The sequence below is a fragment of the Triticum urartu genome, unplaced genomic scaffold, assembly GCF_003073215.2.
Source record: "Triticum urartu cultivar G1812 unplaced genomic scaffold, Tu2.1 TuUngrouped_contig_3528, whole genome shotgun sequence".
Lineage (NCBI taxonomy): Eukaryota > Viridiplantae > Streptophyta > Magnoliopsida > Poales > Poaceae > Triticum > Triticum urartu.
Genome location: NW_024114071.1, coordinates 25,519 through 43,023, shown reverse-complemented (window position 1 = coordinate 43,023; position 17,505 = coordinate 25,519). Strand labels below are relative to the sequence as shown.

At 45.0% G+C, this 17,505-nt stretch overlaps 1 protein-coding gene, 1 long non-coding RNA gene and 1 pseudogene across 12 annotated transcripts; all 3 read right to left on the bottom strand.

The window, feature by feature from the left end:
• Positions 1-17: 17 nt before the first annotated feature.
• Positions 18-3,076, bottom strand: LOC125527302. The gene is made up of 3 exons (XR_007292032.1): positions 1,324-3,076; positions 243-1,217; positions 18-143 (listed from the first exon to the last, which is right to left on the bottom strand). It is a non-coding gene; the product is annotated as an uncharacterized LOC125527302 (long non-coding RNA).
• A 224-nt stretch (positions 3,077-3,300) lies between these two features.
• LOC125527300 lies at positions 3,301-9,232 on the bottom strand. 11 transcript variants are annotated; one of them, XM_048691840.1, is made up of 4 exons: positions 9,006-9,232; positions 8,772-8,917; positions 5,036-8,261; positions 3,301-4,954 (listed from the first exon to the last, which is right to left on the bottom strand). In XM_048691840.1, exons 3-4 carry the CDS (start codon positions 5,613-5,615, stop codon positions 3,555-3,557), a joined length of 1,980 nt encoding a protein of 659 aa, XP_048547797.1. In that variant the 5' UTR covers positions 5,616-8,261; positions 8,772-8,917; positions 9,006-9,232; the 3' UTR covers positions 3,301-3,554. The 11 variants fall into 11 exon arrangements, with proteins under 11 accessions (XP_048547797.1, XP_048547789.1, XP_048547787.1 ...); XM_048691832.1 differs by having other exon boundaries at positions 3,301-5,631; positions 5,745-8,261; XM_048691830.1 differs by having other exon boundaries at positions 3,301-6,768; positions 7,835-8,261.
• Positions 9,233-12,258: 3,026 nt separating this feature from the next.
• On the bottom strand, positions 12,259-15,346 carry LOC125527307 (annotated as a pseudogene).
• Positions 15,347-17,505: the final 2,159 nt, after the last annotated feature.

Genomic DNA, 17,505 nt, shown 5'->3' with positions numbered 1-17,505 from the left:
GAAGTTTCAGAGAAATTTACCTGCAATACTGTCAGGTCGACCTTGATCCACTGGTACAAAATTTAGCTTGCATAGAATATGATAATGACAAACCATACAAGAGCAGCATCACACACTGCATATTATTCAAGTCGAACAGTGTCCTTCAGAAAAACAAAGCTAACATTAGTAATAATCTTCCAGCTTCAAACACGTTCAACTGTACTGTAAACGTTCGTATCTTGTGTATACTAGAAATTTACCTGCATCTCGTATCTTGATTTGAGTATCTTCTGTACACATTCGAACACCAAAGCTTTCACATCTTGTGAAAGCATATGTCATTTGGAGTGCTGGTATTCATTCCAAATATCTTCCAACCCAATTGCATTTGCCAATTTGCCACATGCACTGATCTTCCGATTGCACTCGTGCAGCAAGCTGTACTGCTCTGCTCAACAGTGCCTGACAACCTTCTGTAGCTCTTGGTACCGGAGGCACCATAAGGCGTAGCCGACTAAGATCAAGAGACACGACGAAACAAGGGAGCCGGCGCCATCTCCCACTTCACAGAACAACATGGTGAAGCCAGCTGGACTTCTGGAAAGCGTGCGCCCAGGTTGACCCAAGTGCCCTCAACAACCATCTCATATCCAGGAAGAAGTTAGCCAACAGCAGGGTGTAGGTGACAATCACGTCCGGCATGCTCTGGCCATCTTTGCTGTAGAACCCAAAGAGCACGGTTGCAGCGGCAATGGCTAGCGGCGAGGCCACACGGATGCCGTAACCAAGACGTGTCTAGATGACGGCCGCCTTGGTGTAGAGGATGTCATGGTAGCCACGACACAACCAAAAAGGTTGATGATAAACAGTTACATTTTTCCAAGAAAAGTCCAGTCAACTTGTTTCACAATGTTTCTCTTGAGCAAGTTATGTTATACTCGTTGGTTTGTTATGGCCTAAAATTCCTATTGCTGGGACAAAAACAGACCAGATAAAAGGGTTGAAATATTAGCCCCACGCCTCTGAAACTGATAACACCATATAAATATGAGTTTTGCAAGTCCCTTCAGTGCTCTGTCCTGCAAGCTGAGAGCATCACCATTGCAAATTAAGTTCGAGAACTAACAGATTGCTTCAGAGGAAAAACAGTTCACACTTCTCTCGAGATGAAAGAATCTGCGCACTAGGCCATCAGAAGAGGTTCTTCTGAAAGATTTTGGTGATGCAACTGAAAACTGAAAAACAGAGGATGACAAACCTTATGACATGACTGATGAACAGAGCCCACTACAGTGCCCTACCACGAAAGAAAAGCTAGGAGTATATGCCAAGAACAAATACCTGATCCTCCTGATGTTCTAGGAATCCGGTTGGCCGGTGTTGTCATGTTCCAGGCCGGCCTAGATTTGCCATACGGAGATTTGGCAGCATGATGGGCATGGCCCTGCGCAGCTGCCCGCTCATGGAGGACAGCAGACGGCAACAGTTACCTTTGCCTTCTTCTACAGCTACTCCACTTCCTTCGTGGCACCTCCAGCTCCTTGCCATTGACATGACACTTTGCCAGACTCATCTTTTTGAAGCAAATAGATCCAGTTAATTTAAGTCCACTGCATTCGCTGAAACACCACATGTCAATGTCAGTGCAGCAGAAGAAAAACTAATCAGAATTGCATGATGTTTTTCTCACTCAACCAAAAGCCTCGCAGAAGGGAACACATGATCGCCATTAGTGAATCCACAATCTGACAAAAAGGCTTTAGCTGCTCACATGGTCTTGCTCAGGTGAGGATTTCGACCAGAAACCTTCAGGGACATTCAGGACTTGGCTAGCCTTTGACTAGTGCGTTTTTCGTCTTCAACTGCTTGAACAGCCCAAGGTACTACATACTTCTTGTCACTCGGCGCCAATTCACCCCACGTATGCCTGAGCATGCCCATTGTGTTTACATGACCCGGCCAGACCAATTTATCAGTGAACTCGTGTTTTTTTTCAGAGTATGCAAATGGTGAACACTTGCTCTGTAACTGCCCTGATCACAGCACAGCTATGAGATGTTCTCGGACGTGGATTTTTAGAGCTTAGGCTCATGGACACCTCCTATCCATACCATCCAGTATAGCTTTGAGATCCGTGCTAGACAACTAACTTACTGCGTGAAATTTTCTCTTTTTTGTTGCTTCCAAATAAAAAAATATGAACTTCAAACTTTGCAAGATAACAAAACATTCTTACTACAATGAGAGAAAAAACTTACAGATTTTTTTGACCAACATAAATATACAAAATGAGATTCTCTTTATTCAAAAATGTTATTTTTAGTACTTATGATGCACGAAAAAATCTGAAAGTTTTTTCCCACATTCTAGCTAGAATGTTTTGTTGTGCTGCAAAGTTTGAAGTTCATATGTTGTTTTATTTGGAAGAAACAAAAAAGAGAAAAGTTCTTGCACGAATCGCGATGCAGAGATGGATGGCTAGATAAGGGGGTGCACCTAAGCCTAAGCTCTACAGAATATTTTCCAGATGTTCTCTCTGATATAGTTTTTCAATGCAGGATATATTGGCGTCGATGTTTCCATCAATTGATTGTCACCAGACAAACCCTAGACTTTCTACTCTGAACGTCACCTCTCCGACTGTTGTTCGGTTCTTATGGTGCCCTTGGAACGCTCTTTGCTTTCAGGGTGTCGAGGTGGCCAAGCATGAAAACAACCTGGGGCAAGGATGGTGAAGTTACCCAAGCAGTGGAAGCCTCTCTACAAACCATCTTTCACCCTCCTCGACAGCTACATCCTGATGCCTGGACCTGAAGCTCCTGTCAACATTGCTGTCAGTTGAGAGAAACGCCACCAGAGCCTCCTACTTGACACCAAACCAACTGGATGTCACTTTGATGCTGTCAGTAAATCGCAAACTGATATGCACATACTGGTACTGCAGTGCCCTGACAGCTCAAGACCTTCGGAGTCTTGCATCTATTTTTGAAATTCTTCATAATTCTGGTCAGAGATCACCGCTGTAACAGAAACCTGTGCAAACATACAACACAAATTTGTTCACTGAATCATTGCACGGGACACACAGTCTACAGATAACAATACAGAGAGCCAACCGAGAACAGGACGAACCTGGAAACAACAAACCCGCGAGCTGACATGGAGGACGCTAGAAATTTGAGGGGAAGTTGAGGACAAACAATCGCGGCACGACACCAGCCGACCTGAAATCGCATCACAGGGGATGTGCACTGAAAACTGGCAGTTGAGTGCCAGTATAGTAAAAAGGAAACACCCGATTCCGGCACACAGATGCTTGAAGCAGAAAACCTGTAGAAACTTACAGCACAAACTATTTTTTTGTAGTAGCATACAAGTACAGCACAATCTGTTTAGTGAATCATTGCCCTAACCGCCTCCACAATGTGGTCAGCTGCATCATGGATCGGCAGGTACTGGATGACGTCGGCGAGACAGAATGGAATTCAAGCAGAATTAGTAATCAACGATGCTCAACTAACATTCAGATACACTGGCCATGGCAAAGGCCACTGGTCAACTAGTAGAATAGATTACACACGCGCGTGAACCTTTGTTGCATCTCCTTTTATCAAGCGGAGGTGCTCTATCATAAGCCAGAGGACAGTCGTCAACTCACCGCCGCTGTTCAGGTTCCTGGCGTGCGCCTCCCTGCTGCACCGGTTGGCTGCATACGCCATGAAGTCGGTCCACACGTCTAGTAGCACATCCACCTCATCTTCATCCCTACGGCGCAGTATCCGAGCAAGCTGGCGTGCGTACATGAGCCGAGGAGTTTCATAGTAGTTGAAATTCTCCTCGTGTGGCAGCTCCAGTACGATCCCGGCAAGCTCCTTCTCGAGCTTAGAAGGATTTAAGCAACGGCGGTGATGGTGTGGTCCGAACAATCTCTTGAGCGCGGTGAAGATGCTGCCTCGAGAACCAACTAGGCTTTTTTCACACAACTCATCCAGATTGGTGCAGGTTTTCTTGTACAACCAGTTTTGAGGAAGTCCTGGTAGCATGTCAGGGCGATCCACCAGGAGGAACATCATGTAGTTGGACAGTGTCCTGACTGCCTCCACACGTCCGTCAGCTGCGTCATGGCCGCTTGGCTGCCTTGCGGCGAGGATCAAGTCGGTGGCGATGTGCCAGCTGATGATGCTCTTGTGGAAGTCAACTCCATGCCAGCCCTCCAACTCCTTGTACAGCCCAGGGTACTTCTTCTCACTCAGCGCCATTTTACCCCAATTATACCTGAGCATGCCCATTGTGTTTATATCACCCAGTGAGACTATCTCGTCCACCTGCTGTGCACGATTCTTGACCTTCTCTGGGACCTCAACAGTCCATGAGTAGAACCTTCTCTCAAACGACTCGCCAAGCCCCACCCTATTGAAAAGATTGCCGAGCTGGAGACTCATCGAATCCATTTGTTTGGTGCGAAACTGCAACATGTTGTGCTGCCCCATGGTGCCTGACCATCTCCTTGAGTTTCGTGTAATTATCACCTTTCCAGGCCAAGACCGGTGGAGAGATCCAAGTCTCTGGCGAAGCCCGTGCCACCTTCCACTGCACAGAGCTGCATGCCGAAGCCAATTACATCGTGTAGCACACAAGAAGGCAAACACCCAGCTTGACCCAAGTGCACCTACAAGGGATTTTGTCTCCAGGACCAAGGCAACAACCAACAAGGTGTATGTGACGACAACATCGGCTAGGCTGTCACCATCTTTACCGCTCAACTGGAACAGCATGAGAGAGGCGATGATGGCAAGAGGCGACACGACACGGATGCAGTAGCCAAACCAAGAATGGATCACACTTGCCTTGGTGTAGAGGATGTCGTACATAAGGGAGAGCTCCATCTCCATCACCGTCCACATGCGCTCACGGTCTTTCATGAGGCCATGGATTATTGTGTTGTCCAAAGAATCCAGCTCACTCAGGCTATCTGGATCCACCATCATCACGGAATCAACTATCCCACGCTTGCAGATATGAAACAGGGAGTGAGCAAGCTGCAGGAGTTCACCGTTGGAGTCGTTGTAGCCGTGCTGATGCTCGGCGTAAAAATTTTGGTGATGCTTGTCACGTGGTACCACCTTGAGAGAGCTCCGGAGCCTGCTGAAGTTGGCGAACCAGAGCGCACATGTCCTCTCCCCATACTTGGCAACGCCGAGACCGAATATCAAGATGGCAGCCAGCATGAGCAAGATCCCGCTGCCGATGATATGCTTGTATAGGACATGTCCAGCTCCCAGGACCTGCACCAAAAGGCTCAGAAAGTGGCGTTTCCAGAGCTTGCTATCCTCGAGGGCATAGGCGGTAATGTTGTCTGGGCCGCCAAGGTGCAGCAGGAGGAACGGAGCCCAGAAGGCGACGAGGTGGTGCTCTTGCGGCGTGCTGCTGAAGAAGAGCTGCCCGGCAGCGTATGTCGCCGTCATGTCGGACAGCTGGTACGCCAGCCAGAGGAAGAACCTCTGCATAGCTGAGCTGGCTTTGCGACGACGCACCTTTGCGAAGAGATGGAGGATGACCTGGAAGCCGAGGCTCAAGAGAACCAGGATCCGGGTTCCCCACTCATTCCAGAAGTCCAAAGGCCCTCGAACCATTGTTGAGAGCTTGATCCTGGAATGCAACAAGTATACACAGATAGAATCAGTAACGGCAATTAACAAGGTGAAAGCACAGCCTAATTGCACAGTATTGAACTAGGAGATCACAAAGTGGCAGTGTAATACCTTCCAACTCTGTAGAATGTGAGTACCAGCACTGCAGAGTATGACACTGCAACCTCTAGAGTAACTACGTACAGAGCAACTGATCGAGTAGTACTACATTATCAAGTAAACATAAATGCCATTCTGATTGTCATGTTGCAGGAGCTACCCAACAAGGAGTGCCAACTAGCTGTCCGCTTTTAAAAAGTAGCGCAAGGAACAAACAAATTAAGTATACTGATCACAGTGCGGAATCGCATCTGAAGGTGCATGCCGGATCCATCCATCAGACCAGCTCATCATTTGTCATCTTGTCCATACTAAATTTGGAAGGAAAAGGCGAACTAGGTCGATAAATACAGTCTGAAGCATGTTCCTACTTGAGATGTCTCATGTCGTTTTTTTATTGTTGAGGCCATGCAGTGTACAAGCTTACATTCAATCAACCAACAATACTATACTCCCAGCGCATGTGATGGCAACCAGGAGGGAGTTAACAGCCTGCCTGGGTTGAGCCACGGCAGGAAAGCGACGAGGATGAATCCCCCTCTGCGGCATGGAGCAGGAGCAACGCGTGGCACTAACAGGGAATTGGGGATTGATTCGTGTTGACAGGCACTGAACACTGGGTCCCAGGAAGAAAACCGGTGGAAACTAATGGATTTACCACAATGTTTTTACTACCAGTACACAAATATATGCTCGTTAGACAGGCCAAAATAAGCAGCATGGAAAATCGATATCGAAATGCATCTGTAGGAGTGGAGTGAAATGTGACAGTGGCAATACCTGTAACAGCAGACTAGTGCTAGCTGTCCAAGCAGGAAGTAGCAGCAGAATTGGCTGGTTCTTAAATATCAGAATTCCAAATTGGAACAGTATGTAGTACCTTTTTTTCTTCATTACGAAAACAAAAACAGCAAGGGATGTGCATGGAAGAAAACAACTACTTTTGAGCCTCCCATCATAACAGTCACTCACTATATCTGTAGAATCTTGTACCTCTAGTTTTAGTGTTTCACTGCCAAATATTCAGAATTCACGCCTGCAAAAAACCAACAAAAAGTAGGAATCCGCCATCAGAAATTATTTCTCAATGAACCACCTTGCCCTCCCCCAGTTTTTTCTTTCAAACTAGTTCATGTTCGGCATTTCTGCTCCCAGCAGAGGGCCCAACCAACAATACTATATGTGCAGAACTATAATCATTTACTCTGAGGTGGCATGGTTTGGATATAAGAAGTAATCATGATTGCCATGACCATTTGTTATTATTTAGACCATGCGATGTAAGGACCAACGGAGCAATATTATATCTGAGTAATCTTCAAGGTTCTATCCAATCAGCTAATGCTTTAATTCTAGTAGATGATAGATCATGAAATGCCTGCTGTAGGAGGAGGCGGATGGCACTACAAAGTGGAGTGTAGCAGGTATGCCAAGTGCAGAGCTTTCTTGTGCTTTTTCTCGAAAGAATAACAAAAAAAGAAGGTCCTACATGTGCATGCCTGCTTGGATGGATGCCTTGAAAAGTGATTGACAAATTGCTAGGCTGAACCTACCAATGTGTTGGGCTAAATTTGCAGATTAGACCACATTTGCATTTCCAGGTTTCAATTAGATTAAGGAAAGTGCTAGATAGGCAGCAAGATCCCGGGTCAGTGCCTTCCCAAAACGAGTACTTTTTTTTACGAAAATACATAAACTGAAACCAGTTCAGTTCAAATACGTCACAAAACGCCTGCTTTATGAGGAGGTGGATTGCTCAGGCACTGCAAGCTGGAGTAGCAGGCGTGCCAGTGCAGAGCTTTTTTTGTCAGGATCCGAAGCTGAAACCTGAAGAATCAACAGTTAACTCTGAAGAATGTTAGACACGTCTCGTGTTGTTATAGCGCCGTGTACAACCTACAGATTCATGCTGCTGAGCAATCTCACTGTGATCAGGGATCATGCATCCTATGGCTACCAGTTTCCTAAACATCACTGTTAACTTTTTGACAACAGCCTTACTGCACTTTAGCTTTCCTTTTACCTCAGTTGTAAGTCAGACTGTTTGGTTTTCTTAATGAAAATCGGGGGGTGACCCCATTTATCAGAAAAGAAAAAAATACCTCCAGTTGTAAGCTTAATGGGTTGGGAACTGGGAGCAGCTTCTATAATTTGGTTAAATCCTGGCCGTCCCATTCCACTGGGTCTCAACTTTGCTCTGTAATTTCAAATTTATCTCGGTAAAATCACTCCCAAACTTATCTATTTTATGTGTCATCGTCTGAATCCTGCAACTGGGGTCTGAAATTCAGTTGCGAAAAAAGATAGAGAAACTGAAACCAGCTCAGATTCAAATACTGAAAAGGGAGAACTCACAGGGAGCACCGCATCGCGGGGCAAGTACCAGCCTTCACGCCTCCACGTGCTGCACTGTGGCGATGATGACCGCCGTCGGCGCCACAGGGCACGCGGCTGCAGCAGCGGAAGGAGGGCTGGGGGATTGTCCATGGCCGCCACCATGGGTAGGTCTCGCCTGCAGCCTCAGTCATGCTGAGACCATGAAAGGACCAACCAAAAATATTATTTGTGTGTAATATTGAAGGTTCTATCTATCCAATCAACCAATGGTTTATTTCTAGATCATGCGACACCAGCTTTACGAGGAGCTGGATAGCACAACAGACTGGAATAGGCGAATAGCAGGCGTTTTTTTGCGAAAATACATAGACTGAAACAAGTTCAGATTGAAATACTGAAATCATGTCTGCCATGAGCGATTGCTATTATTGAGATCATGCAAGGACCAACCAACAATATTATACTGTATGTATGTAATCTATATAAGGTTCTATCCATTATCCAATCACATTAAATCTACATCATGCAACGCCTGCTCTATGAGGAGGTGGATGACACAGACACTACAAACTGGAGTAGCAGGCGTGCCAAGTGCAGAGCTTTTTTTTTTCAGGATCCGAACCTGAAACCTGAAGAATCAACAGTTAACTCTGAAGAATGGAAGGCACAGCTACTTTTGTTACAGCGCCGTCTACAACTTACCGATTGGCACCGCTGGGCAATCTCACTGCGATCGGAGATCATGCGCCCGATGGCTACCGGCTTCCTAAACATCACTGTCGATCTTGCTCTGTAATTGAATCTATCTCTGTAAAATCACTGTTTTCTCTGTTTTTATTGTCTGAATCCTGCAACTAGGCTCTGAAATTCAGTTGCGAAAAAAGATAGAGAAACTGAAACCAGCTCAGATTCCAATACCGAAAAGGGAGAACTCACAGTCACAGGGAGCGCCCGTCGCGGCGGGAGCACCAGCCTTCGCGCCTCCGCTCCCTCCACGCGCTGCACTGTGGAGACGACGACCGCCGTCGGTGACCACAGGCTCCGCGAGGCACCCGGCCGCAGTCACGGAAGGAGGTCCGTGGCCGCCGCCATGGGTAGGTCTCCCCTGCAGCCTTGGTGGAAGAAGGAACGAGATTGGGGATCGATTTTTACTACTGAGAGCAGGCACTGAATGCTGGGTCCCACAGAAATACACCTTATACATCAAAAAAAGATGTGCATGTTTGACTCGGCACCGTCTGAGGGCCAGTTATTTTGACGGCTTAAAAAATAAACAGCCTGCTTCCCAGCTTTTTCCAACTAATTTAGAAACCTTAAAAAATTTTAAGACCGGTTTATTTTTTAAGCTGGGGAAAGGCAGCTTATTTTTTAAGCCGCCCAAAAGAACTGACCCTAAAAATTACTCCTATTTGACGCACTTTAGAATCTGAAAGGTCTCACTTTTGAAGTTATCATGGCTCTTGAAGATTAGGTGGGAAAATCAAAATAGTCCAAGAAACTTATATGGCTTGTCACTAGTCAAAGGAACCTACTCCGCAAGCACATCATGGCAGACTCGCTATGTCCCGGACGTGGGTTTGACGGAGAGACCAGCTCACACATCTTCATTGACTGCCCGCTCGCCTAGAGAATATGGCAGCGGATCGGACTATCACCACCCAACTCCATCGACAGCCTTTGGGACTGTCGACTCCCCAGCCAGGTAGGCACGCTAATATGACACTCCATCCTCCTCATTATCCTATGGAAGATGTGGGACTCCAGAAATGCCATGACTTTCAAGCAACAGAACCACCACAACATCTTCACCCTCAAATGAATTATCGACGACCTTATGCTATGGACGCACCGGATGAAGAAGCCGGCGCATAAGCCGGCCTCCTCCTCATGGCGTTCCTATTTCTTATCACGATTACACGTGTTTATTTAATTCACCCTTGTAATCAAACAAACGTTGGATTACAAAACTGAAAAATATATTCAGGTGGGGAGCTCCCCTCCCCCCCCCTTTTCAAAAAAAAACTAGTCAAAAGTATACTAGTATTATACAGAGGATAAAAGAAACAAAGGTACCTGGCCGATATCACCCTCCCAAAAGAAATTTGCATAACTTTTAACCCATAAGGCGTTCTTAATTGCTTAATACTGGCAGCAGGAACAACAACAAAAATAACAGTGAAATCCATGTTATCTCAGAATACTCCAAAAAGAAGAAAAAATGTGTACTTCAGTAACAAGAGTAGTGACTACTTGCGTGGACCTTACTGAATTTCAAGGTCCATGCGTGGTCCTTGCATCACTTCATGTTGTGGCCGGCGAGCTTCCGGCGGGAAGGAGCCGTTGCCGGCTATAGCAGAGGGTAACAGTGCAGAGAAAAAGAGTAAAGATTTCGAACTACTCAGACTCCTTATTGAGAGGTTTGCCTTACAGACTCCAAATGGAAAACGTGACTCCTGTACGATACACAACGAGGACTCTCCACAAGTGACTATTACTTGAATTAACTAGGATTGAATCCCTAACCTGGCTCGTTTGGCTTACCCCTACGCCTCAACATGACACGGTCAACCATGCATGAGCTAGTCAGCTGCTACTATATATTCTGACAGCGCTTGTTCCTGGCGGCCATGCGATGTGGCCTCTGTATCTCACAGCGAAGGATGTAGTTGTAGTGAGGCGGCAGGTGGGAGGTCCACGCATGGACATTGAATTTCCCTCTAGGCCTAACACTTCCGAAGAGAAGATCTTGCATGCTCATCATCACCGGATCTTCAGGTCCGGTTTCCATAGAACATGTCTCACCAAACATCACCAAGCATTCACAGGAAGTTCCCCTTTGCTCTCCTAACATATACGGGACATATACCGGCTTTGCCATCTGCCAAGGGTCACTGAAATGTTCACCATACAGCGGTAAATTTATGCATCATATTCCTGAGGGTCGCAAGGGCCATGCTCCAGAAACGGGGGAACGTATCTGGTGCACCAAGGCAATTGGTGCTACCAGTGCACCGGACCCCGTTGCACATTGAAATCCAGGAAAAAATTAGTGTATCGACACAACATCAATGTATGTTGTCATAAAAATTCAAATCAAAATTCAAAACAATGCTCAAGATACAAAAATGACAAATTTGACCTCAATGTGCTAATGGGCCAAAACTGAAGCCCAACTTGTGTTATGTTCTATTCAGTGGGCACTGAAACTTTCAACTATGCAAGTGACCCTGCAACACGCTTTGCAAACCAGCCAACCAGGACGCTTAAGCTTGCATACATGAACCTCTTGTTCAAGTTGATGTAAGAACTGACTAATACAGTAGTAGTTTTATCATAACTAACACAGCAACCCGTACTAACTAAATACTGTCATTAATAAGCAGAATCATAGCAAGATCTGTTGATGCTAGGAGGCTTGCATCCATGCCAGTTTGCAAAAAAAAAAGTGTTTGGATCCACTGAAATGTAAGTTGTGAATTTTCAGAAACTTACTGAAACACGACGGCGTGGACGGCGTGATCGGCCGCGGCATCCGAGGAGGCCAGGGAGCAACATCCGTCCGCTTGGTCTTCCTAGAAACTCTTATTGATCAGATTTGCAGTTTGGCAGGAATAAATATGTATGTTGTATGTATGCAATTGAAAATCATGAAATGTATACGAAGCATGTATGTATGCTAGTCATAATTGTGAAATACATATGCAAATGGCATGTCCTATTCTTGCCTGTGTGCAGCTTGTAACATGGGAAGTTCTGAATTTACACACAACATATATGCAGTTTTGTATCCATCGGGCAAATAAGAGAATCTGAGTGCATGTCATGTTCTTGCCTATGTGCAACCTGTATCATGCCAGGTTCTGAATTTTACACACAAGTGACAAGTGCGTGCACCCTGACATCTATATATATATATGGTCAGGATGCATAGTTATGCAATGGACATAATTCAAGCGACAGTTATGTACACCCTGCCACTCAAAATAGCCACCCCGCGTCTGGAGCCAAGAGAATCAAGCCCATTCATCAATTTTCACACCAAGTGAGCAAAACACAAACATTGAATTACGGATCTGATAAAAAGCAATAAAGCGGTTGATTCAGGCCCTCCACTAAACATTAAAAAGCAGTCCAAGGACCGGGTTTTTTCAGAGCCATCTTCCCAACTCTACGCTGACCATCTGCCGTTCTACAAGACGACGATGCTAATGTAGGACGACCGGGCAACCGGTCTGACTGACTCCTGGATGCTCGACATCCTGACATTGAAGTAGACCAGCTGCTTGGGCTCTGGCAGCCTGATCCCCTTGTTGCCGGGCATGAAGACGATATCGGAATGCTGGGTTGGCCGTTGGCGCTGTCCTGGATGCAGAGCAGCGCCACCTAGATTCACTTCATCACCTTGGACACCAGGCAGTCAAGCTCAAGTACCATGTCGACCAACTCATGCCCGTTCTCTTCTTGCCATAGCTTGTATACCTGAAATAAATGGGGTTGCGGTGATCATTAGTCGCTTCGATATTTAGCTTTCAGCACAACAGAAGTGGAATATTTTGTTGCATATAAAGTGGATCTAGTGCATTATATGTACTTACGTGTCCTATGAGATTCAAGAAGCTTGCATTCCTTTTCCTGCTTAAAATCTCGAGAAGTAAGACGCCGAAACTGTAGATCACCGAATTGGTCGAGAAAAGACCCTTGGAGGCATACTCCATAAGAATTCCTTCAGGCTCCTTGATTACTACATTCATGCAAAAGGAAGGCGGGCTTGAATGTGGACCCGGTGGCAATCAAAGTGCATCATGTGTTTCCAAACTCTTGGTTCCTCCAATGTCTCAGATAATTAAATCTCCTATGGACAAATACTGTATGCACATGAACTAGGTCTAATGATGGACTGAATTCTTAAATGTCACTCATATATATATGCATATCCATCTACTAGTGTCCACTTTTCCTCGCACAAATTGCCAACGCCAACCACCAAACATGCTTCTTGCATGCATGTCTAGAGTATGGGTTACCATGTTTTTCAATTGCTAGTGACATATCTACTCATTGTATCTACTCACCATGTTTTTTGACATCTCTTTTTAATGAACTTCGTTTTCATTCTTCATATAGATTAAAGGTGTGTCTAAATAACAGTCTACTGATTTTCATTTAATAATAAGTCAAATTTTGTGTCCAATCATTTTGCGCCATGTGTGCAGGCTTTAGTCCGGGCCGCACTTTGGAGTAGTACCAGTATGCCTCTTGGGTACAGAACTATAATCTGAGGGGTCGCATGGTTCCAAAGCTTGCGATCTTCTCGGATAGGCTCGCGATTATGATTTTAATAATTCCGCTCACGGCGCGGCTTCTCACTGCTGAATACAACTTCCATACATGATATCGTCCTTGTTCAGAAGCATCTCAATGATAGTCAGTGTCCTTCCACCGCCCACACCACGGTTTTGATGCTTGAATCTACCTCCACAGCTTAGGGTCTCTATGCTTGCATCTTTAAGATCATCTCCAGTGAAACACAAAACCTGAGAGAAGAGGCTGTGAACCCCTACATCATCGGAAGCATGCTCGATCAGGGTGCTCTTTCCAACTTTCGCAAGACGATCAGTGGCACCAGGAGCAGTCTCTGATTGCAAGAGGAAGTTCATGATGTGTTCCATCTCCGTTTGGCGTCCAAACATGCACTTGTCTAGCAGCAGATACATGTTGTACAGTTGGCGCTGCAGACGTGGGCATGCGTTTAGAACACATGAAAAATTCGCTGACATCTTCCATGATGTCCCTTACGCTGCCAAGAACATGCTCCAGCAGCTCAGCTTGTGCTGCACCTTCACTGTTGCCACTGCAGAAACATAGACGCTTGGGGCAAAGGAGTAGTTGACTTCATGATCTTTTGTTCTGTCATCTCCATGGACTCGGCAACTGAAGATGTCGAGGGCGTAATATCCTCTGTACATCTCCTTTTTCAGGATGCCGAGTTGATGCAACATGGCCTGGTTTGTGATGAGCCGGTCACCTTCCTCCTCAAGGATGACACGAAGCCGCAATACAAGCCGTTGCAGGCTGTGAAGCCTCTCCTCCTCGGTTGGCGCCGCCGTCCGCTTCAGGTATCTGTCGACCAGGAAAGATACGGATCTACTGGCAAGCTCACCCATAGCAGCAGAAAAAATTACCTCCAGGTATGTGTGTTTGAGAACCCGCTGGCCTTTGTGCTTCTTGACTCTTGAGGAATACGGGGCTAGCTGCAATGGATCAATTGCAAAAGCTGGGTGAAGCTATATATAACTGAAATTTTGAGGAGGACTCACCCAATAACACTGTGAGTGTTAGTCTCGCTTCTGTGTTGAAGCCGTGTTATTATATTTCCTTGATCAAAGACTTGAATATGGGGCTGTATAAAGTAATTTATCGAAAGAGACATAAGTGGACAAGTTTGTCTCGTGTCTTGTCTGGCTTGGAAGAAATTTGGATATGGTCCTCTAGTTTTTTTTTTCTTTTTCTTTTTTTTGAAAAGGGGGTTATCCCCCGGCCTCTGCATGAGAACGATGCATACGGCCATATTATTAATAAGCAAAAGCTTCAACAAAAGTCTTCAGGTCTCAAAAAAGAAAAAGGCTCACAAAGAGCATAAACAAAATAACAGGATAGCCACAACCGGCCGGCAAAAAATAAGATAGGAAACTAAACGCCTATCCTATTACATGATCGTAATCCAAACCGGTTGAAGATAGCCCGTGTAACCGTCTTCAATCGGATAGATCCAATAACCATACGCTCTCTGACCTCCGTCGGAGTGAGTAGCGACCACATACGGATTTGAACATTCAATCCCATGATGACTGAATTAACGCCCTCCTTTGCCACCAATAATGGACCCTTTCCCTTGTGACAGAAACTTTCAACTATGAAAGTGACCCTGCAACACGCTTTGCAAACCAGCCAGCCAGGACGCTTAAGCCTGCATACACGAACCTCTTGTTCAAGTTGATGTAACAACTAACTAATACAGGAGTAGTTTTACCATAACTAACACAGCAACCCATATTAACTAAATAGTGTCAGTAAGAAGCAGAATCATAGCAAGATCTGTTGATGCTAGGAGGCTTGCATCCATACCAGAAAAAAAAGTATTTGGATCAACTGAAATGTAAGTACTGAATTTTCAGAAACTCATTGAAGCACGACGGCATGCACGGCGTGATCAGCCGCGGCATCGGAGGATCTGACTGTCCCGTCGGCCGGGGAGCAACATCCGTCCGCTTGGTCATCCTAGGAACTCTTATTGATCAGATTTGCAGTTTGGAAGGAATAAATATGTATGTTGTATGTATGCAATTGAAAACCATGAAATGTATTCGAAGCATGTATGAATGCAAGTCATAATTATGAAATACATATGCAAATGGCATGTCCTGTTCTTGCCTGTGTGCATCCTGTAACATGGGAAGTTCTGAATTTGCACACAACATATATGCAGTTTTGTATGCATCAGGCAAATAAGAGAATCTGAGTGCATGTCCTGTTCTTGTGTATGTGCAACCTGTATCATGTCAGGTTCTGAATTTTACACACAAGTGACAAGTGTGTGCACCCTGACATCTATATATATGTGGTCAGGATGCATAGTCATGCAATGGACATAACGCAAGTGACGGTTGTGTACACCCTGCCACTAAAAATAGCCATCCCGTGTCTGGACCAAGAGAATCAAGCCCAGTCATCAATTTTCACACCAAGTGAGCAAAACACAAACATTGAATTACGGGTCTGATAAAAAGCAATAAAGCAGTTGATTCAGGCCCTCCACTAAACATTAAAAAGTAGGCCAAGGACCAGGTTTTTTCAGAGCCATCTTCCCAACTCTACGATGGAAGACCCGGCAACAGGCCTGACTGACTCCCGGATGCTCGATATCCGGGCATTGTAGTAGGCTGGCTACTTGGGCTCTCGCAGTGTCATGTGAGATTCAAGAAGCTTGCATTCCTCTTCCCGCTTAAAATCTCAAGAAGTAAGACGCCGAAACTGTAGATGACCGAATTGGTCAAGAAAAGACCCTTGGAGGCATACTCCATAAGAATTCCTTCAGGCTCCTTGATTACTACATTCATGCAAAAGGAAGGCGGGCTTGAATGTGGACCCGGTGGCAATCAAAGTGCATCGTGTGTTTCCAAACTCTTGGTTCCTCCAATGTCTCAGATAATTAAATCTCCTATGCACAAATACTGTATGCACATGAACTAGGTCTAATGATGGACTGAATTCTTAAATGTCGCTCATATATATATATATATATATATATATATATATATATATATATATATATATATATATATATATATATATGCATATCCATCTACTAGTCTCCACTTTCCCTCACACAAATTGCCAACGCCAACCACCAAGCATGCATCTTGTATGCATGTCTAGAGTATGGGGCACCATGGTTTTCATTTGCTCGTGACATATCTACTCATACCCAGAGAAAATTGTTTCTCGGCATCTCTTTTTAATGAACTTCTCTTTCATTCATCATATAGATTAAGGGTGTGTCTAACTAACAGTCGACTGATTTTCATGTTACCATAAGTCAAATTTGTGTCCAATAATTTTGCATCACTAATTAGTTTGCAGTCTAATTTGACTGGACTGACCACCCAGAAGACACAAAACCGGCTAATTACAAACAGAATACACATGACCGTACTAATAGGTTTGATCCTCCACGGTGCAGTACAGTCAATAAAAAGCAATAGGCCCTCGTATACTGTTTTCAGATCCCATAGTGCAGTACAACCACTTGAAAGATGCATTTCTCAACAACAGAAAACTATTGAAAGTTGCAAAAGAAAAAAATGGTGACCTGACTCAGGGACTGCTTAAGGTTTTACATTGCACATGCGCCACCTTTGAGCATTGACATTCGTATAGCACATGAAAACTACATACACCCTTCGTACAGAAGACCGAGAATATGACTTCAATGTCCATTGCTACCTCGAGGTCGCTCCTGAGAACAAAAGATTTCAACCCCCCTTGATGTAGAGGCGGCCGTCCAGTGTGGTCTTGTACTCGGTCCTTGTGTAATGACGATCTTTTGTGCCCTACAACTGAACGGGAGTAAACCTTGATCTACATATAAATTATTAAAAATAGTCCCATGAAACGATTTTTTGGCATTGTTTTCAGGGTATTGAAATCTGTTCAATGAAACAGATTAGGCGGGCAGGTTCAATCTTAAGCAGTTTTAAGAAACATGACAGGTTTCTCACTGGTCAGTAGTAGTACACACAACATAAAAGAAATAGAGGCAGTGCCTGGCTGATATCATCCACCCAAAGGAACCTCCAAAACTTAAGGTTATTATTTACAGCTGGAACGACCACACAGAACCATAGTATAATTTGTACTATTTCCCCATTCTAAGAAC

Bases quoted from the DNA above. Each gene is read 5' to 3' on its own strand.
- LOC125527300 (XM_048691834.1), bottom strand. From the start codon at position 5,615: ATGGTTCGAGGGCCTTTGGACTTCTGGAATGAGTGGGGAACCCGGATC.